Below are 22,854 nucleotides of genomic sequence, written 5' to 3'. Positions count from 1 at the left end.
TTATGTTGCAAGTCAAAAATCTGAGTCAAATTTATCTACTGTTCAGCAAACGGAATCGTTGGTAAATGCTCTACAGTGTCAGACTTGTTCCGTAAGTTAATAGCAAGCTCAGCCTCAAATTGTTGTCTACAGGCGGTCAAATTGCGTCAATCTATAGGCTCTGCCTCCTCAGCATGTAGCCTTAATTGCAGCGATTTCAAGGCAGGGAGACTCTACGGTGAACTGAGAAGCCCCTGGTATGCTCATTTTAGCCAGGCCCCACTCAAGTGTCATCACAGCTATCGTTATCTCGTGGCCATCAACTGAAATTTTCGTAGAATCACTTAATAGCCTAATTTAACAATCATGCATTGATCCAACATAACTGATTTAAAACACTAGTCAAGCAGCCATCCTTGCTAAATGGATCGTCGACGAATCAATTGACAGCGAAGAAAATATCTGCACAGATCTGTATGGCAAAGCGTCGTTTCAGGCACAGTTTCACGTAACATTCGATTCCTCAAGATTTGCCTCTAGCTATCACACCCTTTTTGCGAACTTGACATAGAGCATTGTACCTAAGGATTGGAAAAAAGAGTTCTTGTGGGATAGGAACTTGTTTGCTCAAAATCCCCTTTACAAATTAAAACCGGTGAAATTTTGTTTTACTCTGTCGTTCTTAATTAATATTCTAACTGCATATCTTGCCGATTGGCTTCCACTATGACCAATTAGAACGCGTTTTGCGGGCATGATAACCAGTCAAAGAAACTCTATTAAACATTCAATAACGCGTACATCTGAAGGCGGCCACATTCTATACTGAGCAACCCAATCAGGGCGCCCACGTCGTAAGAATTAAAAAAAAGTCATCCAAGGACGAGTGAGAGTCGATAGAGGGCTGAGATTTTCATCAGACCGCAGTCATGTGGTAAAATCAAACATCCGAAGGCGAGGCGTGCTACATACATAGTGGTGATGATGAAAGATTTGTGCAAATCCCAGGACTGTGTGTTTCTTGAATGCCAATGTTTGTGGAAATGCCTGCATGAAAATCAGAGTACTTCACATATGGATACAGTGGTTTTATTTGATGTAAGTGTAGCTATGCGATAAGTGGTCGATAAAATACTCAATTCCATCTTACTTGCTGGTACATGATAAAAATTGCGTTATCGAAAACTTCGCGTAAGTCACTTGTGCTATAGTAGGTGAAGTTAAAAGATTCGAGTTTGGCAAAGGCATGTAAATGCGGTAAGAAAACGATACTGTTAATCGCCGTTTTCGGCTCAAATTCGTGGAGTTGTTATGAAATAAGGCGACATTTAAAAGACTGGTGGTCATAGCGCAGTCCCGATGCGTCGAGCTAAAACTGCATGCGTGGTGTATGATTTTGACGAGTGGCGTCAGACGGCGGTGGACATTATTCAAGTTTTCCTATTCAGACCCAGATTCCCTCGATACCGCTCGAAGAAAAATAACAACGGTCATAACCTGATTGCGCGCCAGATCAACAATCACTCGCATAGTTGGTAAAAGTACTTTGTAATAGCAAATAACGTCCGGATAAAAGCGATGTTCTTGTGTCAGTTCATGATGATGGCATGACCCCGTTCTTCTTTTTCGAATTTCGCTTATATCAACAAACACAATTCCCAGCCTTCGAATATGAAAACAAGGCAAGTCAAGAAATCGATTTCCACTGTACGGACGATGGAAGTAAACATTACACACTGTGGTCATGAAGTCAATCAATCAAAATTCACTTTACCCTCGACGCTTCTAGACAGAGGAAAAAGTGTACAGAGCAAAATGTAATTAAATAGAAGCGCGACGTTCTTTAGTAAAGTAAATTGGATAACAGCATCATCGGCACGCAAACTGGTCTTGTGTTGGAAGTTGTAAATGGGAACGAAAGCATTCCAGTGATTTATTTATAGCTGAACTCTCTGTTTTGTTTGTTTTGCACATGATCATTGCATTTCTGTCGAAGAATTCTACTTATTTCCGGGCAGTGCTGTAACCATGGGGAATATTCACATCTATTGAGCCCAGTGCAAGAAGGAAATATCTTAATTGATGCGAAATACCCTGAATGGTTTCGGCATATACACCATTTCCGTTTTCTCCCCAGAGCTGCATTCAGGTGAAAAGTCGAATGGATGACGAAATGTGTTCATGAGAGTTGGCTATCGGATTGAATTTCTAGCAATTAGGCGTCGACAAAGTCCCTCTAGTTATCCGTAACACGATTCTACGTCTGGTATCATATTTTGCAAAACCTAAAGAATCACGATTTTCCTCTTACGGTCATCGCCTCCATATCACGTGATAACTATCAATTACGCGCCGACCCCAGGTTCTTCCACCAGGAGGCTAGAAAATTCACGACGAGTTATTGATAACAGGCTTCCGCAATTAGAGTATTACATTATAGCATTCGGGTATTTGGTTTGATTGATCGATGACACCTTCTTGAATAATAGAATGATCAAATTTGTCGCACTGGCGATGAAATGCACCCGAAGTGACTCGAGGAAGGCACGCAGCTGCCAGATGGAACGCGGAGAAGAGATGCATTGGCGTTCTAGTTAGCGTAGTGTTTCTCAGTAGAAAACTTGATACGACTGCATAATACAGTTTTTTTTTTGCCAGTGCACAGCTGGAACAGTTTCATATAATGTTCGATGGCAACAACTTTAGGATATCGTTAAATCATACAGAAATTCCAAGGTGAACGCACTCGCCGATACGACAATTCGATAATGTAGGAAACAGATTAGATTTAACTTTTAACGCTATCACAGAGCGATGGGCGGCATTTTATGAACTAGTTTTTGCCTTTGTGTCATGTGCAAATTGAAATGAACATGGCGAGGAACCTTTAAACGCAAAAAGAATCTTTTCTATCTATTTCTAATTTTGCAGTCATAAATCGAACAGAATAGAACATTAAAGAGAACGGCCGCAGCAAACTTAAATTTGAGTAAGAATTCGTTTTGCAAAAACGTTTATAGCGATTAATGGCATCCTTTCGATCGGACATACAAGTAACATTAACCCGAATTATTTTGATTGATCGAGTGACACTAAAGAAAAAGTTCACCGAAAAATGCGTCATAAAAAATTTAACAAAGCCGGCGTGTGTTATAACTCCGGAGTGCAGTCCACGCTAAAATCGCAACCATTACAGGGAATTTCCATAACCTATGCTTTGAAAGGGCTCAATAAATTGACGAATACAGAGCGATTTGATATTTACAGCTCGAAGGGGATTTTTCAAAACCGAGAAAAATACCGTCACTGTAGGCGGGAAAATCTGATCTGCGTGGAGACACACTTACTTTCACAGTCTGTATCGCCAACCATTGCAATTGTTGAAAATTGATCACATGTAAGATACGTATCAAATTTACGCCAACGGGTCCAACATGAACTCAATATCAAATACATCATTCGCTGTGGCACATTCTCGTCTTGTTGATTGCACGTCTTAAAGGGAAACGGTCGTCGGAACTGAGCCTGTGCGAGTTTCTTGTTCACCAACAATGTATTTCGTGCACGATATCTGGATGCACCTCATCATCACATGTTTTAACTTTCATCAATCACCATCGTACCTTGGATACAGTGTTTACGTTGGTCGTACGGGTCCCATACGACCTTTGAGCGCAGTTCCGACGACTGTATCCCTTTATAAAACTGGCAGTACGCACAAACTGCAATACCGGAGACATTCTCTTTCATTTCCTTAGGCATTTTAAGTGCCAAGGAACTGCAGTTTTTGACTGTATTTTCTTTGGGCATTCTACTTGGGAATCAAACTTGGTTACTTAGGCCTGCATCCCCCTATTTGTATCCTTTTGAACTTGAATACTCCTTATTGACCACTCATAGCCTGTAGATGTGTAACTATAGAATTGTTTTTGCCGGAAGATGAATCAGGTTTGGGACGTGGAATAGTTTGCTCACAGTATCGCTGTATCTCATTTTGCATGTGTAGTCTGATGTTGACTAGCTGAATACTGGGTATTTCATCGTATTCAATAACATAGAGCAAGAAACGCTCACATACTGTGATATCGCTTTGGACCCTAACTCAACTACCGGGGATTGGACAAAAATACAAATGTTGTTTCTGAAGGCGAATAGTCTTACACAGAAGCTTTACTTAATCGAATTAATAGTTATTAATTTTTTGCAACCAGATTCCATACAAGTACAGCGAGGTTGAATTCTTACAATTAAAGATTTACACAATTTAAAAAGTGCACATCGCAATGGGCCTGTTAAAAGTCAAAAAGAGACATTGAATGGCTCTAAAATCACATACAGAAAAGAAAAAAGCTATACTTGATAATTGTAAAGAGGGTAAAGGACAGCATATCTTTTTGAGTGGCGAGTCTTTCTGCTGGAAACTGCAATTATCAAGTAGTTCAGTTTGTCAGTATCCATACAAATATTTAGAAAGAAATATGACATAATTTCTCTCCCCTCTGGTGCAGTGTGTTGCCATTAATCGTAATGGATTCTTGGTATGACTTCTTCGGGTTATGATTCTAAATGCTCGCTTTTGGACTGATTCAAGAAGGGTACATTGATCTTATGTGAGGCCATTGAGCCATAAAGGACATGAATTATCCGACCACAGGTCTTATGATTGACATAATAATATAATAATAAATGCTTTGTGCTTAAGGCAATACGCATCTCGACAGTGAAAGAGTTAAACTTTTGCTTAAATTTTCCTCAAGAAATCTTTTAACAATGCTCTTTCAAAATCAATAATGAAAATCGAGGGTCAAAGTGCAAATTTTGGTACTAGAGAAATAAATAGCCCACGATTTACCGATATTTAAAATTCAAAATGGCCGCCATCCCTGTGTTAAGTCTATGGAGAAAAATAAAATTTTCGAATTTCGAAAAGTTTCCTTATACGAAGAGCTTTAAAATGAATTCACACAAGTGGTATATCAGAAACGAATTGTAAAAGTTTGAGAATCCGAATGTCTGTCTTCGAGGCGCATTCTATCTTAACTCAGATCTTTTAAGAAGGTTATTGATGCCATCCTAGACCATGAAGCTAACTAACCTCGTCCGAGGATAAATTATCTCGCGTGTGTGGGTAGTATACATTAATCCTCGAGGTCAAACGGCAACAGTTTACAGATTTCACATGGAAAATCAAGATGTTAAACATATCGTTTATAAACCATACAAATATAATGTGAAGATAATGGACGATTGGTGCTATCGAAATAATATCACCATTTGAAGGGACACGATTCTTGTGAAGGAAGGCAATATCGACAACATTATTGAGTCGTTCTGTCTTCGCTTTATCTATCATTATGTGCTTTCAAAATAAAATAAAAAAAACCACCCTGACGTTGTACTCTTTTCTGCGGTGAAAAATTTGCGTGGAAGCCGTCAAACCTAGGCACTTCGCAAGATAAGGGTATTGGAAAAGCTGTTTACGGAATATTTAAATAACCAACATGAAAAACAGCCTGCAGGGTCGGATTATTGGAATGCACGTAAAAAGATTATGAATACAAAATGATGGAGATATCTTCAATGATCCTTACAAGCACTTCGAGCGATGTTTAATCGACTGAACTGGGTCGTTCTAGGTTTACGTGTATGTCAAATACTCGGGACATGTACCAAACGCGAAAATATATTAGTGATACATAACGCAAAAACTATAGACCCCGATGCTCATGTAGTAATTACATAGAGAATGCAGGGAATGATTAATTAAATATGTAACAATAATCCTATGAGGATACATATATATATATATATATATATATATATATATATATATATATATATATATATATATATATACTGCTCGATGCCAGAAAGCAGAGCTTTATAAATAATAACACAAATTACTTCAAGTACACAGTAATATGTTCTGCCGTACTGCCAACATATAATTGGGTTTGGTTGGATTAGTGGAACCGTAAGTTTTCGACTTCGTACGACACCAATGATATGTTTTACGGCGTTGAGTATCATGGCAGCCGATCAGCTCATCTCTGGCACCCGAATGATTTAACTGTACATTAGCATTTATCGTGTAGACGCACCTAATTCAACTTGACTTGGTAGTTACTGTCTCGTATTTAATATCACGAGGCTACCGTATGCCACAAAGCGTAGGCACCTTTACCTGTTAATCGCTGAATTGCTCTGCTCGACGAGTTGCAATGCTAAATCCCCAATTATTCCTTAAAGTTCATCGAAAGTAGTTTGCAACGTGTAGAACCTTCCATGCAACACTGTCATCTTAGTTTGGTTTTGGGAGAACACTTAAAATGTAAGGCCCGTACTGTCTCAATCTTAGGCTAACGGCCAAAGCGTTCAAGATACCACAGCGGGAGTGTATTTGCTTGCTTGACTTGATAGCGGTTCGACGTCCATATCAAATTGCCAAGAATTGAGAGCCATCGCTCTGAGTGGATAACGAGACACAGTAAACCATGGCTAACTTGCCATAATCTTGTGTCAACGAGAGATTGATTAAACTTACGTGTATCATACGTGCTCAATAATCGTTTAGTGGATATAAATGAGGGTATCCCGAGGACTTTTACCCCAAACGTCGTAACAGTAATGAGAGCTCACGCAGTGACGTGGTCTTTCACTTAAGCATTTCCCTGCGTAAAATCATTTATTGAAACATTTTCGGCAGCATGTTTCTTCTAAAAGTCCTCGGCGTTCTCCTCGATCATACTTGTCCCTAATTCCTTTGTCAAAAGTACACGAGCTATTATTGGATTGTGGATGAGACACCATTCCCTCTTCAACCAATAAACCGGGGTTTTAGGTCCAGGGGTTCGTTAGGTTTCAGTAAGGTATGGTCACCTGGTGACCTGTAAAGTATATACATTTTAAAATCCATCTTGTAGCTTGCCCTGCTCACTTGCAAGGTTCACATTTCATTCACAGGGTTTTGGGTCCTCTCTCGCAACAGAATAGCTATATCTATCTTTATCTCTCTGTCTGTATCTCACTTTGCCTGCTAAAAGCAGCCAATAAGGTCAATTGATAACATCGCTACTTTATTGATCTTGGTGTCTTTAGAATTTTTGAGAACTATACGACATAGCTAGGCAGAATGTGCAAAGAATGTGACAAATCGGTTTTTGGTCTGCTTTTGGAATGCCCGGTTAAATGTTTTAGGCGGTACAGTTACATATAACCCCGAACTTTGTTTCTATATTGTATCTCCCGCTCGGCCATGACTCCAGTTTACCGAATGACAGGAAACGATGTGCCTTGTTCTCCAGTTTAAGGTTGCCGATAATACTGGACGACTTTCCGCCCCTGGCGTAATCTCGTGAAACTTTGTGATGTTCAACGTACCATTTGCTTGCAAAGCGAGTGACACAGATCAATTATTAACGGCGGTTTATGTAAAGCAGTTAAACTCTGATTGGTTATTTTTGTTCAATCTTCAACACAGTGTTGCGTCGTACGCCCGCTGTAAGGAGAAATGTACTTTTAATCTTACTATCTCGAAAGATCTCGTAAAGTCTCGTACAGTACGGAAAATGGTCGACTGGTATACAAATGACCTTCGTGCAAATAATACGAGTGAGTCGCGATGTTGAAGACCCGGCACCAAAGCACAGCTCAACAACTGGATCCATATGATGAGAAAATGTTGTCTTTTCAACATGACGTATGCAGAGAAAAATGGAAAGATTTGCCGCTGGGTTGATTCAACTACGTATAAACTACTTTCCCTCAACTAATAAGGATACTATGATACGATACAAAATATGGCAGAAAAACCATTTACGTCTTAATGTCACCTCATAGCAATGTACTATTGAAAATTAAAACCGCGTGCCGTCATAGGCGATGTGTCTAGGTTTACATTATACAAATGCAAAACAGAAATGTGAGTTTTACCGTCATCATCACCCACATAGCTTATCGTCTCGAGTACATAAAGAGTTTTTATTTTGCCTACAAGCAACGGGGACGTGGTTTCATTTGGTTTTGATGATAAAATGAAATTAAGTGCACTTGAAGGAAAATGTGATGTACTTTCAATTGAATTCGTTAAATTTGCCTTGAAGCTTGCAGAGAAACATACATGATGTTTATGCTCAAATAGCTGCCGGACAAAACAGTGTAGAATTCGGTTACACAACTCACAGGGGCGCTTTGCGAGACGCTATTCGTACATTTTACAACCGTATGGACGAAAGCTGTTATCGGTGGGTAAGGCTGGTCAAGCAAGACCTGTGGCCAAGTACTTGCTCTCAATAAAGTCGACAGAATATTGCGCCACTATTCTGCAGAAAAGTGATGTATTTCCCAGAACATGGTATAAGCCCGGCTAAATGTTTTTCCCATGTGAAAATTGTGATCGTTTTTCCAATATATGTACAACTGTTACATTGCAGTCATGCAAAAATTTAATTAGGCGGATACGTATGGAAGTAGCGAGTTCATGGGACAGAAGCCGTAACTTTTGAAAAAATATTATCAGTATTTTCGATCCATTATGAATACGAATCTCCTTCTCATCATTCAATAAATGTATTTGCCTTAGCTTGCAATCACATGCGTTTGATTTCTTAACAGCTTTGTCTACAATATTTTAATGTTATTTTTGACGACAGGAATCTAGTCTGGACTGAGATTAAGTTCCGAAAAGTGTGTTCACAATACACACAATGATTCTGTGTTGACGAGCTATAAACGCTGGACATTTCGACGTCATTTGTGGTAGAACAAGAAAGTGTATTTAACAAACACGCCGTCAATAACAGCAAAAACGCTTTAAAGACGTACATTACTGCTATCCGAGGAGCGAAGCTACTCAAAGCGCCGGTGAAGGAGAGCAGTTATCGCGTACTAGTCTCGTAAACGAATTTCTTCGCTATCCCTTAAAGCTGAACGTTTCGTCACGTTTTCTAGAATTTCAGCTTGAAAATCATGACCTTCTCCAATCTCCTTGATAATTTTACGGTAACGATAGAAAACGGCCGCTCTGTAAAGTCTCTGTCGGGTGTTCGCTTAGCGAAAGGGAAATAATCGTCTATCGGTCCAATCAGTTTTACTGCTCGATCCCAGAAGACATTGGATCTTAAAAAGCTGTTTCGGACAAACAACACTGTAATGACTCCATGATTCTCACAGACTTTAAAGCGGTTTGATTGCAATCTTAATCCCCGCTATGCTTGTCCTCGAGCGGGAAAAGTGGTTTTGAAGAGGCATAAATCGTTCATGCCAAGTAAGTGACTTGAAATCACTCGCCGTCCATCGCTCAAGGCATAAACCTGCACGAATCCCACATGCTTTCGCTTTCTCAGTGTTTAATTTTCCCAGCTTTGGATGAGCGAGGTCACCACGAGGTCATATCGCTCTCTTTTTCCTTTCTTTCATGTTGTTGTCGTCCACTTCAGCTCTCTTGACATATAAAGGAGACACGGGTTTCCGGTGCGATGGATCATTGGCGGTTAAGATCACACGCTACCGGTTTTACGCTAATCGAATCTCCATTTCCCAGCAATCTCATTGCAGTTGTTCATCCACTCGAGGTCAATAACTTCCGGACTGGCGGCGCGGACGCTCACTGCGCTGTCGTCTGCTCTTTCCCGCGTTAAAAGCTGAGGCAGTGATTTTGCTTTCGACATTTCTAAAGCAGCGCGTTGGTTGACTCGACGGTATATGTATGCCCCGAATCACAACCGAAGGAGTACGTATTATTAAAATCATACAATTAAACGCATGGTTAACAAAAACCAACCACGTCAGCAAAAATGTTAAATAAAAGAAAATACTTACATCATCCCAGCTAAAACTAACTATTGGCCTGCTGATCGAGAACACATCTGTAATCTTCATGCCAACAAGCTCCGGCAACACAGCCGACATCTTTGGCCCTAAGCAATGAAAGAAGAACGATAGGTATTGTTTCAGTGTTCTGTGAGGTAACATTTTTAGCGATACTGAAATGGCAGGGTTTGGCGTCAATCGTTTTTACTGAAAACATCGGTTGGCTATTTAACCTGTTCACTCCACTTCCCTTTAAACAGGTCCACAATCTCCATTTGATAACGATGGGTTTGGGCCAAACCATGGTTGGAAAAGGGTTATATAGTACCCTTTGGCATTTCTACAAAACGTAGTTTTTTAGGCGTTTGTGTTACGTATCTCAAAACTTTCCAAATTCTCTAAAATTTGATAACGTAAACTTAGGGAACAAGAATATTCCACGGGTAGACCAGTGGAAGTCGATGTCACTTCTAGCTCCATGAGTAGACTTTAATCGACCTTAGTTGAACTGTTAATGACTCAGCAAATATTTAATGTGCTGAGCGGATGTTAGATAAACATCAGTTGATTTTGATATGATACAATCATCACTTAAATCCCTTGTTGTAGTTAAATGTATAGGGAAAATTATGATTACTATTTTTACGAAACGAGACGACCAAAAGTTACATGTCTCTACGTGTACAAAAGTCCGATCATTTTTGATCATCAAAAGCATGCCAGGCTTTGTGACAAGAAACGAATTGTACGGTTTTGAGAATAAAAAAAAACATCTCCGTTGGTTGCATTCGACTTGAACATGGAAAGGAAATGTGAAATTTGTACGAGTGTAAAGAAGCTGGAAAGCTGACGATTTATACGACCAAATACACGTAGGGATATCAATGGCAGGTTTGTGTCAAGCAAGGCTCGTCTATCAATAAGTTCCTAGCTCATGAAGGCACATATCTGGTCAGTGAAAGGGAAGTGCTATATCGCATGTCATACATGTATGTTTATATCGCCATCAGCCACGAGGAAGTAAATCGGTCGACTCGGGCTGGACTGGTTTTGCCAATTAATATCGTGAAACCCTATGTCCATCACTATGGCATATAGACCTAATGCCAAGAAAATTATCGTACCTCGGGAGTGAGAGAACGGCTTTTATTTGTGGTCGTTTTTACTTCACAAATATCGCAGTTTTCAGTGTTTTACACGTGTCCATGTTTGGTTGCCGGGAACAGCAAACATGGATTATTGTTGCCCATCCTCAAAAAATAACCATGCACGCTTCACGTAGGATCATAGAGGTATTAAAGGTATACAGTCACCTGTAATCTAAATATGCCCATAAATGGTCAAATGGGCGTTCCTTAGTATTCAAACTGCCCATGTGAGGGCGCTGTTTATAAAAAGCGGCCACCCGCTTAAAATCTGTGATTGGTTAGATTCTCTCTTTCCATGGTACTTGTGGCAAAATTGGAACAGGTGACAGTAAACCTTTGAGAGAAGTGTACATGGAAGCGCTATATTGACATCAGGTTTTTACGTACGGTAATTTCAGCGCATTAAGACTTCAAGAGATTTTAGGGAAACACTGCAAGTGGGTCGCGCCCACGGGAAATCGCAGTAAAAGTACAGCCACTTGGAGATATTGGCTGCTCTTCCACAGAACTTTCCGTTTATGAAAGAAATTCTAAAGATATATATGGGAAAGGGAGTTCACGCCACTGCATGCACGGAGAATGAATCACAAGGCTTGCGCGGTGAATTAATCAAAGTTGTGGAATTTCGATCCGGTTTCAATAAACGAACCATACTTGAAATACCACCCAGGAGACACTGCCATTTCTTCCTTCTTTTTTTCCGGAAAAATGGGCAAAGAAATATTGCGAATAAATCCTGAGATTAAGTAGCTCAAAGACCAACTACACACCGAAACACGAGGTTACCGGAACGGCCTGAAGACAGGAATCTCTCGCGGAGCGGTTACGTGCAGAAATTGTCGTCTGCGACTTTTGGGAGATATTACTCACTTTCCGCGGTACGGGAAACCATGCGCCGCATAGTATGGCGTGCTTCACATGTCATTCCAGACGCATAACAGTAAAAGCGAACGGTAATATAATGGCTCATGGTGCTTTTGTGTAAACATATTTTATTTGCTGTGTATCCTATAGGAAGAAGGATTTTAGAATTTTCCATTATGAAGGCTTCTAATAGTCGGTCAGGGAGTTGTTCGCAGAATGCACGTTTATGGGAGGCAACTACATAGCCAATAATAGCAAACCTCTGAAACTCCCCGAGAGGGAAAATTTGGGCATTTTTCAAAGTATCAATATTTTTTAAATCATCATGCTTATGAATTTGATCAACACGATAATCTAAAATACCTACCTATACCTACCTACCTACCTACCTACCTACCTACCTACCTACCTACCTACCTACCTACCTACCTACCTGCCTGCCTGCCTGCCTGCCTACCTACCTACCTACCTACCTACCTACCTACCTACCTACCTACCTACCTACCTGCCTGCCTGCCTACCTACCTACCTACCTACCTACCTACCTACCTACCTACCTACCTACCTACCTACCTACTACCTACCTGCCTACCCACCTACCCACCTACCTACCTACCTACCTACCTACCTACCTACCTACCTACCTGCCTACCTACCTACCTACCTACCTACCTACCTACCTACCTGCCTACCTACCTACCTACCTACCTACCTACCCACCTACCTACCTACCTACCTACCTACCTACCTACCTACCTACCTACCACCTACCTACCTACCTACCTACCTACCTACCTACCTACCTACCTGCCTACCTACCTACCTACCTACCTACCTACCTACCTACCTACCTACCTACCTACCTACCTACCTACCTACCTACCTACCTACCTACCTACCTACCTACCTACCTACCTACATACCTACCTACCTACCTACCTACCTACCTACCTGTACCTACCCACCTACCTACCTACCTACCTACCTACCTACCTACCTACCTACCTACCTACCTACCTACCTACCTGCCTACCTACCTACCTACCTACCTAGTGCCCACGTTGACCAGTGTATTCTTCATTCGAAAAGAAATAAAAATAGATAATTGCTATTATCTCTACATCATATCTGCCACGTTTCGTGACGCATGACTCCGGGCTATCTGTCCTTATGATGTAAAATATCTGCTACATGGTTTTGAGCAGACGAATTTGTGGTTGTAAATACCTCTAGATCCCAGGTAATTTAGAGGAAACCCATGTCACTTTGACGCCATTCACCCTGCACGAAACTTATGACCCTCGCACGACCGACACCCTTCCCGAGTCTCTTTAATTAATGAACGTTGTGGGAATCAAATATTACATTTAATAACACATTCTGAGAGAGTACAGAAAATGTGCCGGATCTATCAGTTGGAGAAACAAATAATAACGGTCAATTCCCTTACAGATATAGTGATGCGTGATGTTCTAAAATGGCATTGGTTTATAGGATGTCGTCGCCCTTCCACAGTAGAGCGTGCAGTACACTAATAAAACTACGTCAAAGGCGTCAAATAGTGTTCAATGTGAAATCTATGTACCACCTCTGGGCTTACGCTTTCCCCGAATAGAAACTATAACGAAAGCGCCACTTTTCTCTCCATAGGAAGGCTCGTCATCTTTTAAAGTTAAGAGACATAAATCAAAGATCTTGAAAAATCATTCAAGAATAATTGATGCCACCAGCCTGGTCTACGGATCATAATTTGACAAAGATGGAAAACTAAATTTGAGGGGGTAATTTGTGGTCCGCTCAGCTGGAGCACGCGGCGGGAAATCTTGGCGGAAGGAGAGAAGCAGACGATCGTTACATATCAACGCCAAAAGAGACTCATATATCTTGATGGCCTGTATAATTTATAGAGTTTATCAGTACTTTCTAGCCATATTTAGGTATACGAGAGAGAGAGAGAGAGAGAGAGAGAGAGAGAGAGAGAGAGAGAGAGAGAATTATTGTTCATCCGGTAATTAACTTGAAATAGCAAATTGACAGAGCAAACAATATTTCGTCACAAGTTACAAGTCGTGTGTTGTGCACACTTCAATGAAAAGCGAAAGTCCTATTAAAGTCGAACTATCGCGATTTGAAATCTTAGCTAAAATAAATTGAATGCGAAAAAATTTAGTGACATGCTCTTTTTAAAATATATGTCATGTCGTCATGAAAATTCAAATAGTTTTCCTCACAATATGAAGATATTTTAAATATTTATCGTCGCCTTTCACGAAAGGGTATAGAATGACCATCCATCTTGTGAAAAGCTTCAGCGCATTGACTTGCTAAACGCACCACAGTGACTGTTGATTGCTGCAGTGGACGTAAATTTTATTCAGCATTTCGTCACCAACAAGGCTGCCATCACTGTCATCTCCAACGTATCTACCGATCACTTTGACAGGAACACTGGCGAAAAATGTCTCGAAGAAAATCCCAAACGCAACATCTAGACCATCGCCGTCGCCGTAACAAGGACGGATACAGTCATGACGACTCTCCATCCATAGAACCCTACAGGGTCTATGCTCCATCTAAATCCACCAGTGGAGTTCCAGAGATAGTTTCCTTTAAAATTACAATGTGTGTATATATAATATTTAAGTTTGATGTCCCAGATTTTGTGACAATGTCAAAGGCAGGATCAACGCCGGCAGAGAAACGTCTTTTGCAAACTTCAACTTGCACAGACCCTTGGCTGTGTTACACAGCTTCAAAATCATTGAACTTCAATAATCCTAAAGCGACAATTATCATGATTCTTTCACGTTACGAAATAAAGTTCTGATACCAAGTAAGACTCGGATATGACAGTAAATGCCAACGTATTTTGTCACAAAACTGTGTAACATTTTAAAAACCTAATTATGTTTGTACTTTATATTCAAACAGCTATTAATACGAGGCAAGTGTCCGCGATTATGCCAAAAGATGTGTTTGTGGAAGTAGTCATCATACATACATTCTTACATACATTTTTACATGCATTCATGCATGCATGCATGCATGCATTCTTCCATCCATCCCTCCATCCGTCCGTCCGTCCGTCCGTCCATCCATCCATCCATCCATCCATCCATCCATCCATCCATCCATCCATCCATCCATCGATCCGTCCGTCCGTCCGTCTATCCATCCAACCATCCATCCATCCATCCATCTGTCCATCCATCCATCCATCCATCCATCCATCCATCCATCCATCCATCCATCCATCGATCCGTCCGTCCGTCCGTCCATCCATCCATCCATCCATCCATCCATCCATCCATATGTACATATACTTTGGTATCTATTAATCTTGTAGCTTTTAATATGTGTTACTAATACTAACTATACAAGTATAAAAAAATCACATTTCAAATACAAAAACTATATCCCTACAGAGTTCAACCTGGAGGTAATGTAGTTTCCATTATATTTTAAAAGCATGAGGGATCGGCAATGGTAGCATCTTGTTTTATGGCACTTTCCAAGAATTATAAAACATAGGGCCAAAGTCCCTGAAGCTACTATAGACATGGATACAAAATTAAGTAGTTCCTGACTGTATGAAATTATCTCAATTAGGTCATCCTAGGGACTTGCAAACCAAATATTAAAGCTGTCTGACCAGCAGTTTTGAAAGAACAAGCAACTCAACAGTTGACAGAGCTCTGCTGTGTTATGTAGAGAAGAACCTTTTGTGACACATGTACTGATGAAGAAGGTGGATATCTTTGATTAACATTGTAAGTGAGTTCTGTTGAATAAGTTGAGACTGTACATACTAAGAGAAAGCACACTGAAGAGACAAATGTTTGAAACTTAAGAAGTTCAAGGTCATCAAAAGCATTATAAGGAATCATGTAACTTTCATTGCACTGTTTACACAGATTGCATAATTGCTATAAATAGCACATGAGGAATCTTACAGCCCAGCTTTACCATAAAAACCCTATCACTTTGACCACTCTTTTAATAGACCACTCTATTTTTTTCCTCAAAAAGTAATTTTATTTTATCCTTACCAAGTCAACCATAAATGGAAATTAGAACTTTCTCTATCTCTATCTCTATTGACTATTTTGAGCAATATCTTTTAGATAACATACAGGGCACAATAAATGACGGTTCAGAATATGTCAAAGTTGGGATTCAGGAAAGTTGCCTTTACATGTTTTAATCCTCCAAGATGGTAAGCATTTCACTATGAACTGTCAAAAAAAGTTGAACTTTCTGATAATTCTACACTAAAATTATTTTGGCTTTGATGATTTCCTAATTAATTCAATTATTTAAAATCATATAATTATTTTTTCTGGGTGAATTGATAGGGTTTACACAGTACAAGAATTACATACAATGTAAGTAAAATTTTGACCAAAAATGACAAAAAAATTCCTTAAAAAACACACATTTGCATATTTCATCACAATTTGAACAAATCTAAGTTGGGTTACCCCTAGGGACCTGTATACCAAATCTGACCAGCGGTTATGAAGAAGAAGATTTTTTACCAAAAACACCTTTTTTGGCATTAATTTGCCTATTTTCAACAATATCAAAAAATTAAAAAAAATAGTTTCTCAAAATCATATTTTTCATCTACACAACAAATATCAAATCAGTAAGTACAGAGGTTCTCAAGATATTTGAGTGGACGGACGCCTCACAAACGGACATACATACATACATACATACATACATACATACATACATACATACATACATACAGACTGACGACGGACGCCGGACGGATACCCATCCCAATAGCTTCTATAGACTATAGTCTATAGTAGCTAAAAACTAAATATGTAATTTTGTTCATTCCTGACAGGCCAGGGACAGCGAACAAAAGTTATTCGTGTTAATAGAAAACAGTTCGCTGGAGTTTTTGTAGGGTGGAAGGGAAGTGGGCTGGCAATTTTTACAGTGTTGTTGTAGGGGTTAACAGAAGAACTTACAAACAGGTACACTCGATTTAGCAACAAGTGTTGGAGCATTACTAATATCTAACAGTTCAGGCTAAAGTTCTAGCGCGGTCCTCAACATATCTGCACCACCATATCGGACTTAATGATAGCTTCCGTAGCGAACTACAAATACACATGTATCTACATCCAATTATGCCTCTTATATCACAGTATTCTAAAATTACGAACATTCTATACGCACACAAAGATATCATTAACTAGTCGGGTGTATAACACTCGTTGCCCTTGCCTGTACACCAATTACAGTTAAATGGCTCTTAAAGGTAAATATTAGGGTGCATTTTGTTTTACCGAGAAAGAAGGCGATAGCTTAAGATGAAACATATGTGATCATGACCGTACATTTCAGAGTAGCTAAAATTAAATTTCATTATAATGATGGCCCATAAAAGTAAATTAAGAAGTGTCTTATTTGTAATACTTAAGGGCCAGTAATGCTAACCCTCAGTGACTTTTTTCATTATTTTTATTTTGTACGTCAATTGCAAGTTCTTGTTCTACTCCCAAAAGAATGTTGGAATACCCATTACTGAGTTTGTCAACATTGCGTCAATATGCGTAAAATGCACTGTTGTTGTTTTCATTTGAATTCTCGTCCGGACCAGAATTCACTTACGAAGATAACAATGCAGTCTACACATGTACAGGCTGAGTTGACAATGAAGCTGAATACTGTGTATCTAAACATGCTTTGGGGAGTATAACAAGAAGTTATGTATTGTATGAACACAAAAATAGTAAAAAAAAACATCAAAAGTTAGCATTAAAGGCCCCCTAAATATGTTAAAATGATCATTTATGTATTTTATTTACACTTTTATTGAGGTTACTACATTGTAATTTGTTATTTTCTTTTCCACAGAAGTATGTGCGGAAAGGCATAACATATTTAGCAGAATGTGGGTATGACTTACAGCGCAATTAGTAAAAGTTTAGTCGGTTACATGTATTCGACAAGGTTATTTTTCTGTGCATGGATTTCATGCACACTGTCTTTGCTGAATCGGTCAGAAACTTTCTACCCCAGAGAAGGTATTAAGTTTTTGTTAGGTATTTTGAAAGCAGTTTTCCTTCATTGGCAGAAATCAAGAGATACAACAGCGTTTAGATAATGACTTTGTAAAATTACAAAGAGAGATATTTGCCATCTATGGTCATCGCTATCAGCGGTCAAAGCGGTAATCACGTTTCTCCCCGCGAGAACTCGATGTGAATAACCCTCGTCGCCAAGCAACCGTGGCGTTTACAAAACTCTGAGCCACAATAAAAATATTTTTGACACGTTTGCTAGAGCGGTTTTTCCGGGGGTCTTTTTAATTGTATGAAACGCTACATGTCGAATATCGACTTTAATTTGTGTTCGGCTGTATCTTCTTTCAACAGTCAGGCTAACACAAATGTTTTTGTACCTTTAAAAATATAGCTGCTGAATGGCCATAAAGTCTTGCGCGGTTACGGAATTATCTTTAACCCTGAAAGGTTTCGCCTTGCGTTCTGTTTACTAGCTCTACTTTCATAGCTGTACTCAAGTTAATTACACCCGGCCCTGGTGAATGAAACCGCCGATTGAATAAAGATTACTTCGGTCACAGTCCCTCTATCCAGGGACTGCGCTCCGAGTTCGACACAGAATGAAGCCGAACGTGTAAATATACTGTTAAATAACAACCTATAAAGTACATCAATTGACATACAGGTGAGCAATAATGTGCAGACAAACTTCGATGTAAGTTGAGCATTTTCGATGTTATTACCATACAGTGAAATTATTCGGCCTGTTTATGAACATGACGTGATGGTATAAGCTTATTGTGCATCATTTCAACGGTGAATCTGCCCTGATTTAAGGTAGTATGCGCCTCGAAAGTGAAATACTTAAACTTTTGCTGAAACTTTCCTTAAGGAATCTTTCAACCATTCTCTTTCAAAATCAAGAATAAAAATTGGGGGTCACCGTGCAAATTTTGGTACAAGAGAAACAAACAACTCAAGATTTACCGATATTTAAAATTCAAAATGGCTGCCATCCCTGTGTTAATTATAGAGAGAAAATAAAATTTTCGAATTTCGAAAAACTAAGCTGGTGAAAAGTTTTCTTACACCAAGAGCTTTAAAATGAACCCCCACACGTGGTATATTAGAAAAGAATTGTGAAAGTTTGAGAGTCTAAATATCTGTCTCCGAGGCGCGTTCTAGGTTTAATAGTGATATTTGGTCAAAATAGATTTGTAATCAACATTTTGAATAGAAATCTACAATTTTCAAAACTACAACAATACCTATCTGTTACGTTTATAACGCCATGCAATCTTTATTTTTCGATCGCGGTTCTAGACAATATGACAATACTTTGGGATTATAGGTTTGTTTGACAACACCACAAAAGTGATTAGATCATGCTGTCACGCTGATAGAGATCTACAGTCCTTCGCGCGCAACTTTGTTGCCTACCTTTGAAGGACGACACCGTGGCGTCGAATCATAGTCTGGGCCCGGGGGACATGGCCATACTCTTCCGAGGCGCTTTTAGTGAAAATCTATCCAGGATTACATTTAATTGAAGAGGGCACAAACATAATTAGAGTTATCTAGATCATCTTCAAGGTCACAGTCCAACGACTTTGACTTCGACAGCTGAAAAAAAATATTGACCGTGAAAAGCATGTGATCTCTTTCCACACTTTGGACGTAATAAAGTTGTTTCTTTTTGTTCGATAAAGCTCACATTTGCCTGAATCATGTTGTTACGTAGCCTAAAAGCATTATTACTGCAATCTGTGTTTGTTCATGTAAAGCAAGCACAGAACACAGGTAGATTATCTGTTAAGCGGCTTTAAAAAACGATGGGATATTTTTTTTTATGAAAAACTCCCGAAACAGCGCTAGCCTAGAATAAGGTCAACTATATCAGGAGAGGAAAAAACGAAGAATTGGATATTCGACGTCAGGAAAGACCAGCGGGAACGGCGCATGGTGAGCCATCCATGACGACCTAATTATTTCGTCGTACATGTAAATGTGACACTTCTTAGTCCGTGTAAATGTACTTTGTGATGCTCACAACGACACGTCAATCATCTAGTTCGAGCCATATGGCTGCACCGGAAAACACAAAAGGGACGAAATGAAATATTTCAACAAGCACGTTCGATGAGGCGAAGCCGAACTCAATTAATGTGGCCGATTGTATGTTGAAGGAGGGCACAGGTAAAATATTTGTTGTTGTGTATGTATCGTTATGACTACAAATCTACGGGCCTGCTCGAATTGTATGTGTTAGTGAACAATGCAATATGTATATCGTCTGAGTTCGTGAACGAACGAGAGCATACGCCGAGAACAGAGCGGCAACCATACGACAAAAATCGCAAGTTAAGGTTCATTTTGACCGAAAATGAATAAGTGTGACACGTTTCGTCTTGACAGTAATTTTTTACAACTTTCGCCAATCTTTTGCCATGACCATGATGTATTCAAATTCTTTCGAAACATGATTCGCGAATTTTCCCGATAAATCAATGAATTTCATTTTTAAAACGGTGCCACCTTATATACAAGGCAAACGAATCACCACCCCGGTCCAATATAAAACTCAATATCGACCCTTTCCCCCCGTAAATCCGAACAATTCTTGAGGTATAAGTGAGGATTGTTCATGAAATATTCAATCTGATCGTCTGCTCCATTCTGACGTCATCGGAGATTTCTGGCGGGAGAGGACTGGACCCTAGATAATTTATGGAACATGAAAAGTGCACGTCGCAACCTATCAGGTAGATGTTCAGACAGCCCAGATGTCCATATCCACATGAGCTAAAACTTCTAAAGTGGATCACGCTGAGAGATACCTATTTTTCGTACTTTAAACTAGTCCACAGAGGACATAAATATGGCCGCTGCGCTATAATTATGTTGATTGATCGAAAGTCGGTCGGCAACCCTGTCAGGCTACGTGATTCTTCTCACTGCTGCGGTTTCCCTGCAGGTGCGCCGATCAATTATCTGGTGTCCGCCTGTTTGCAGACGACGCTGTGGACAAAACTCGTCTTCTATTTTGAAAATGCCTCTTTCATTCTCAGTCAAATATAATCCCTGGAGAGAAGTTTGGGGACTATTAGCAGATTTTCTGTCATTTTATCCTCGTTTTCATCGAGCTAATTTTTTTGAATGTAAGTGAAACATGATTCTCCTGGCGCGCGACGACAATAATTTTTACAATTTTATCACGACTGGAAAATACCCCATGGTTGTGGGATGTGATTGGCTTGCCGCTATTTGAACCAGTGTTTACTGCTTATGTCTTGAAAATTTTCAATTATCGTTGCGGAGAAGCCGTGGAATTGAATTGCTGACCGTCGGCTTCGGAGATCATTTGCGACAAGGAGAGTGAATGCCTGACGGTATCGCTGCACGCTTGTCGCAACGAAAGCTCAAACCGACCGCCATTAATTGGCTTGGTATTGACATGGTTTCTCTTGAAACCGAGAGCATATTTGATGCGTAATTTCAGTAATTCCTCGACAGTAGTAAAGTAAAAGTGGTCAACTGGGACAAAGTAAGAATTTTACACCCATTTTATTCATTTATCTACATGAAGCGAAGGAAAAATTAACCATCCATGTAACTAAAGTATAACCCTGACCTATATATGAACTCACGCATGCGCAACAGGGGTTTGGCGCAGCCTGAACTAAGCGGCCCTGCTGAGCATGTTTTATACACGTTCCGAAGGTGTACGGAAATTCCGTGTGAGTCAACCGGGTCATCAAACTAGCCTATATAAAGGAGCTGTGTTGTCAGTCCGGCCGGTCGCGGAGTCTAGCTGATGTTGAACATGAAGTTCCTATCGGTACGAACTAACTTTCATATCCATTCAATCCATAATATCGTAGATATCGTTCCAGCGGCGGACTAAATCCTTCTTGTTTTTGAATTTTCTAGCGCCTGATGAAATATGTCCTGAATAAGTTCTGACCCCGGAGCCTCCTCGTTCCGAAGGGTTGCGCCTTTTTCTTGTATTTGTGTAAGCAGCTGTTTATATTGCACATAATAATGTTTATATTTCTCTCGTCTCTTTGCTACACCAGTTTTCCCTTGTATCACATCAATAACAACACCTGGTATAGGAGTTAAGGCTAACAGTACCGGAACTGTTGGAATTGCTGCTATTACAGCAGAGCTTACAAGAATTCCCTTAGTAATATTAAGAGCCATATCAATTCGACCCATTAATTTATAACTTCGTCGATATGCAGCACTTGTTCTTTCTATGTAATCAGCCAATTGTTCAACGCTTTCAACAACTGAGATGTGCATTTTTACTGTATATGTAAGGGGGATAAAAAATAATTGTAGTAATATAGAAATACAATATGGCAGAAGGAGGAGAGAATATAGAACTCCAGGATTTCGATGATGCAAATTTGAATGATGACGATGTTACTGCTGAAACATCTTTTACCGATGATACTTTTGCAGAAGCCGGTCCTTCCCAGGCTGGCTCACGCGATAGCCCGCAGGTAGATCCTACGACTAGACAGAGAGTAACAATTGAAATACAAATGGCTGAAAAATTCTTAAACGAGAATAATATTACTGATGAAGCAGCACGAAACGAATTATTTATGAATGCAAAGATTAGGGATGGAAAGCTGTATTATAAAAACCTCAAGCTATCAAATAAAATAGGACGTGGATTTAGATCACTCGAGACAGTAAAAAGAGAAGCGGGAGGATATGAATTTGTAAGTAAAGTATACAGTTTGAGGGGGAGCAGCGCAGAGCCCGAAAATGTGAGTCGTGCATTGCATTCTGTAGATGTGGAAAACGATAAAATACCGGCTGAGAAGATGACGCCAGAAGACATGGGTATATACAAAGATAAACTGACAGAGTTACGGCAAGATGCTTCTGGTAATGCACACAAAATACAAGCTTTTGAAAATAAAATCGAACAATGGAACAATCTAAACCCAGAATATAGAGCTTTTGTTGATGAATTAAAGATAGCAAATATGCGTCTTGATGAGCTTTACAGT

The 22,854-nt window shown here is 39.7% G+C and overlaps 1 protein-coding gene across 2 annotated transcripts in view; it reads right to left on the bottom strand.

The window, feature by feature from the left end:
- The window catches only part of LOC139130189 (soluble guanylate cyclase gcy-31-like), a 130,411-nt gene that overhangs the window by 11,381 nt on the left and 96,176 nt on the right, over positions 1–22,854 (bottom strand). For both annotated transcript variants that reach the window (XR_011551813.1, XM_070695939.1), the window contains one exon: positions 9,799–9,896. Coding sequence is in view for 1 of the 2 variants with exons in the window: in XM_070695939.1 (XP_070552040.1) it covers positions 9,799–9,896 (98 nt within the window). In the remaining variant the exon portion in view is untranslated. The remainder of the gene's footprint in view (positions 1–9,798; positions 9,897–22,854) is intronic.

The sequence above is a fragment of the Ptychodera flava genome, chromosome 1, assembly GCF_041260155.1.
Source record: "Ptychodera flava strain L36383 chromosome 1, AS_Pfla_20210202, whole genome shotgun sequence".
Taxonomy (NCBI): Eukaryota; Metazoa; Hemichordata; class Enteropneusta; family Ptychoderidae; genus Ptychodera; species Ptychodera flava.
This window is presented reverse-complemented; position numbering and strand designations above follow the sequence as displayed.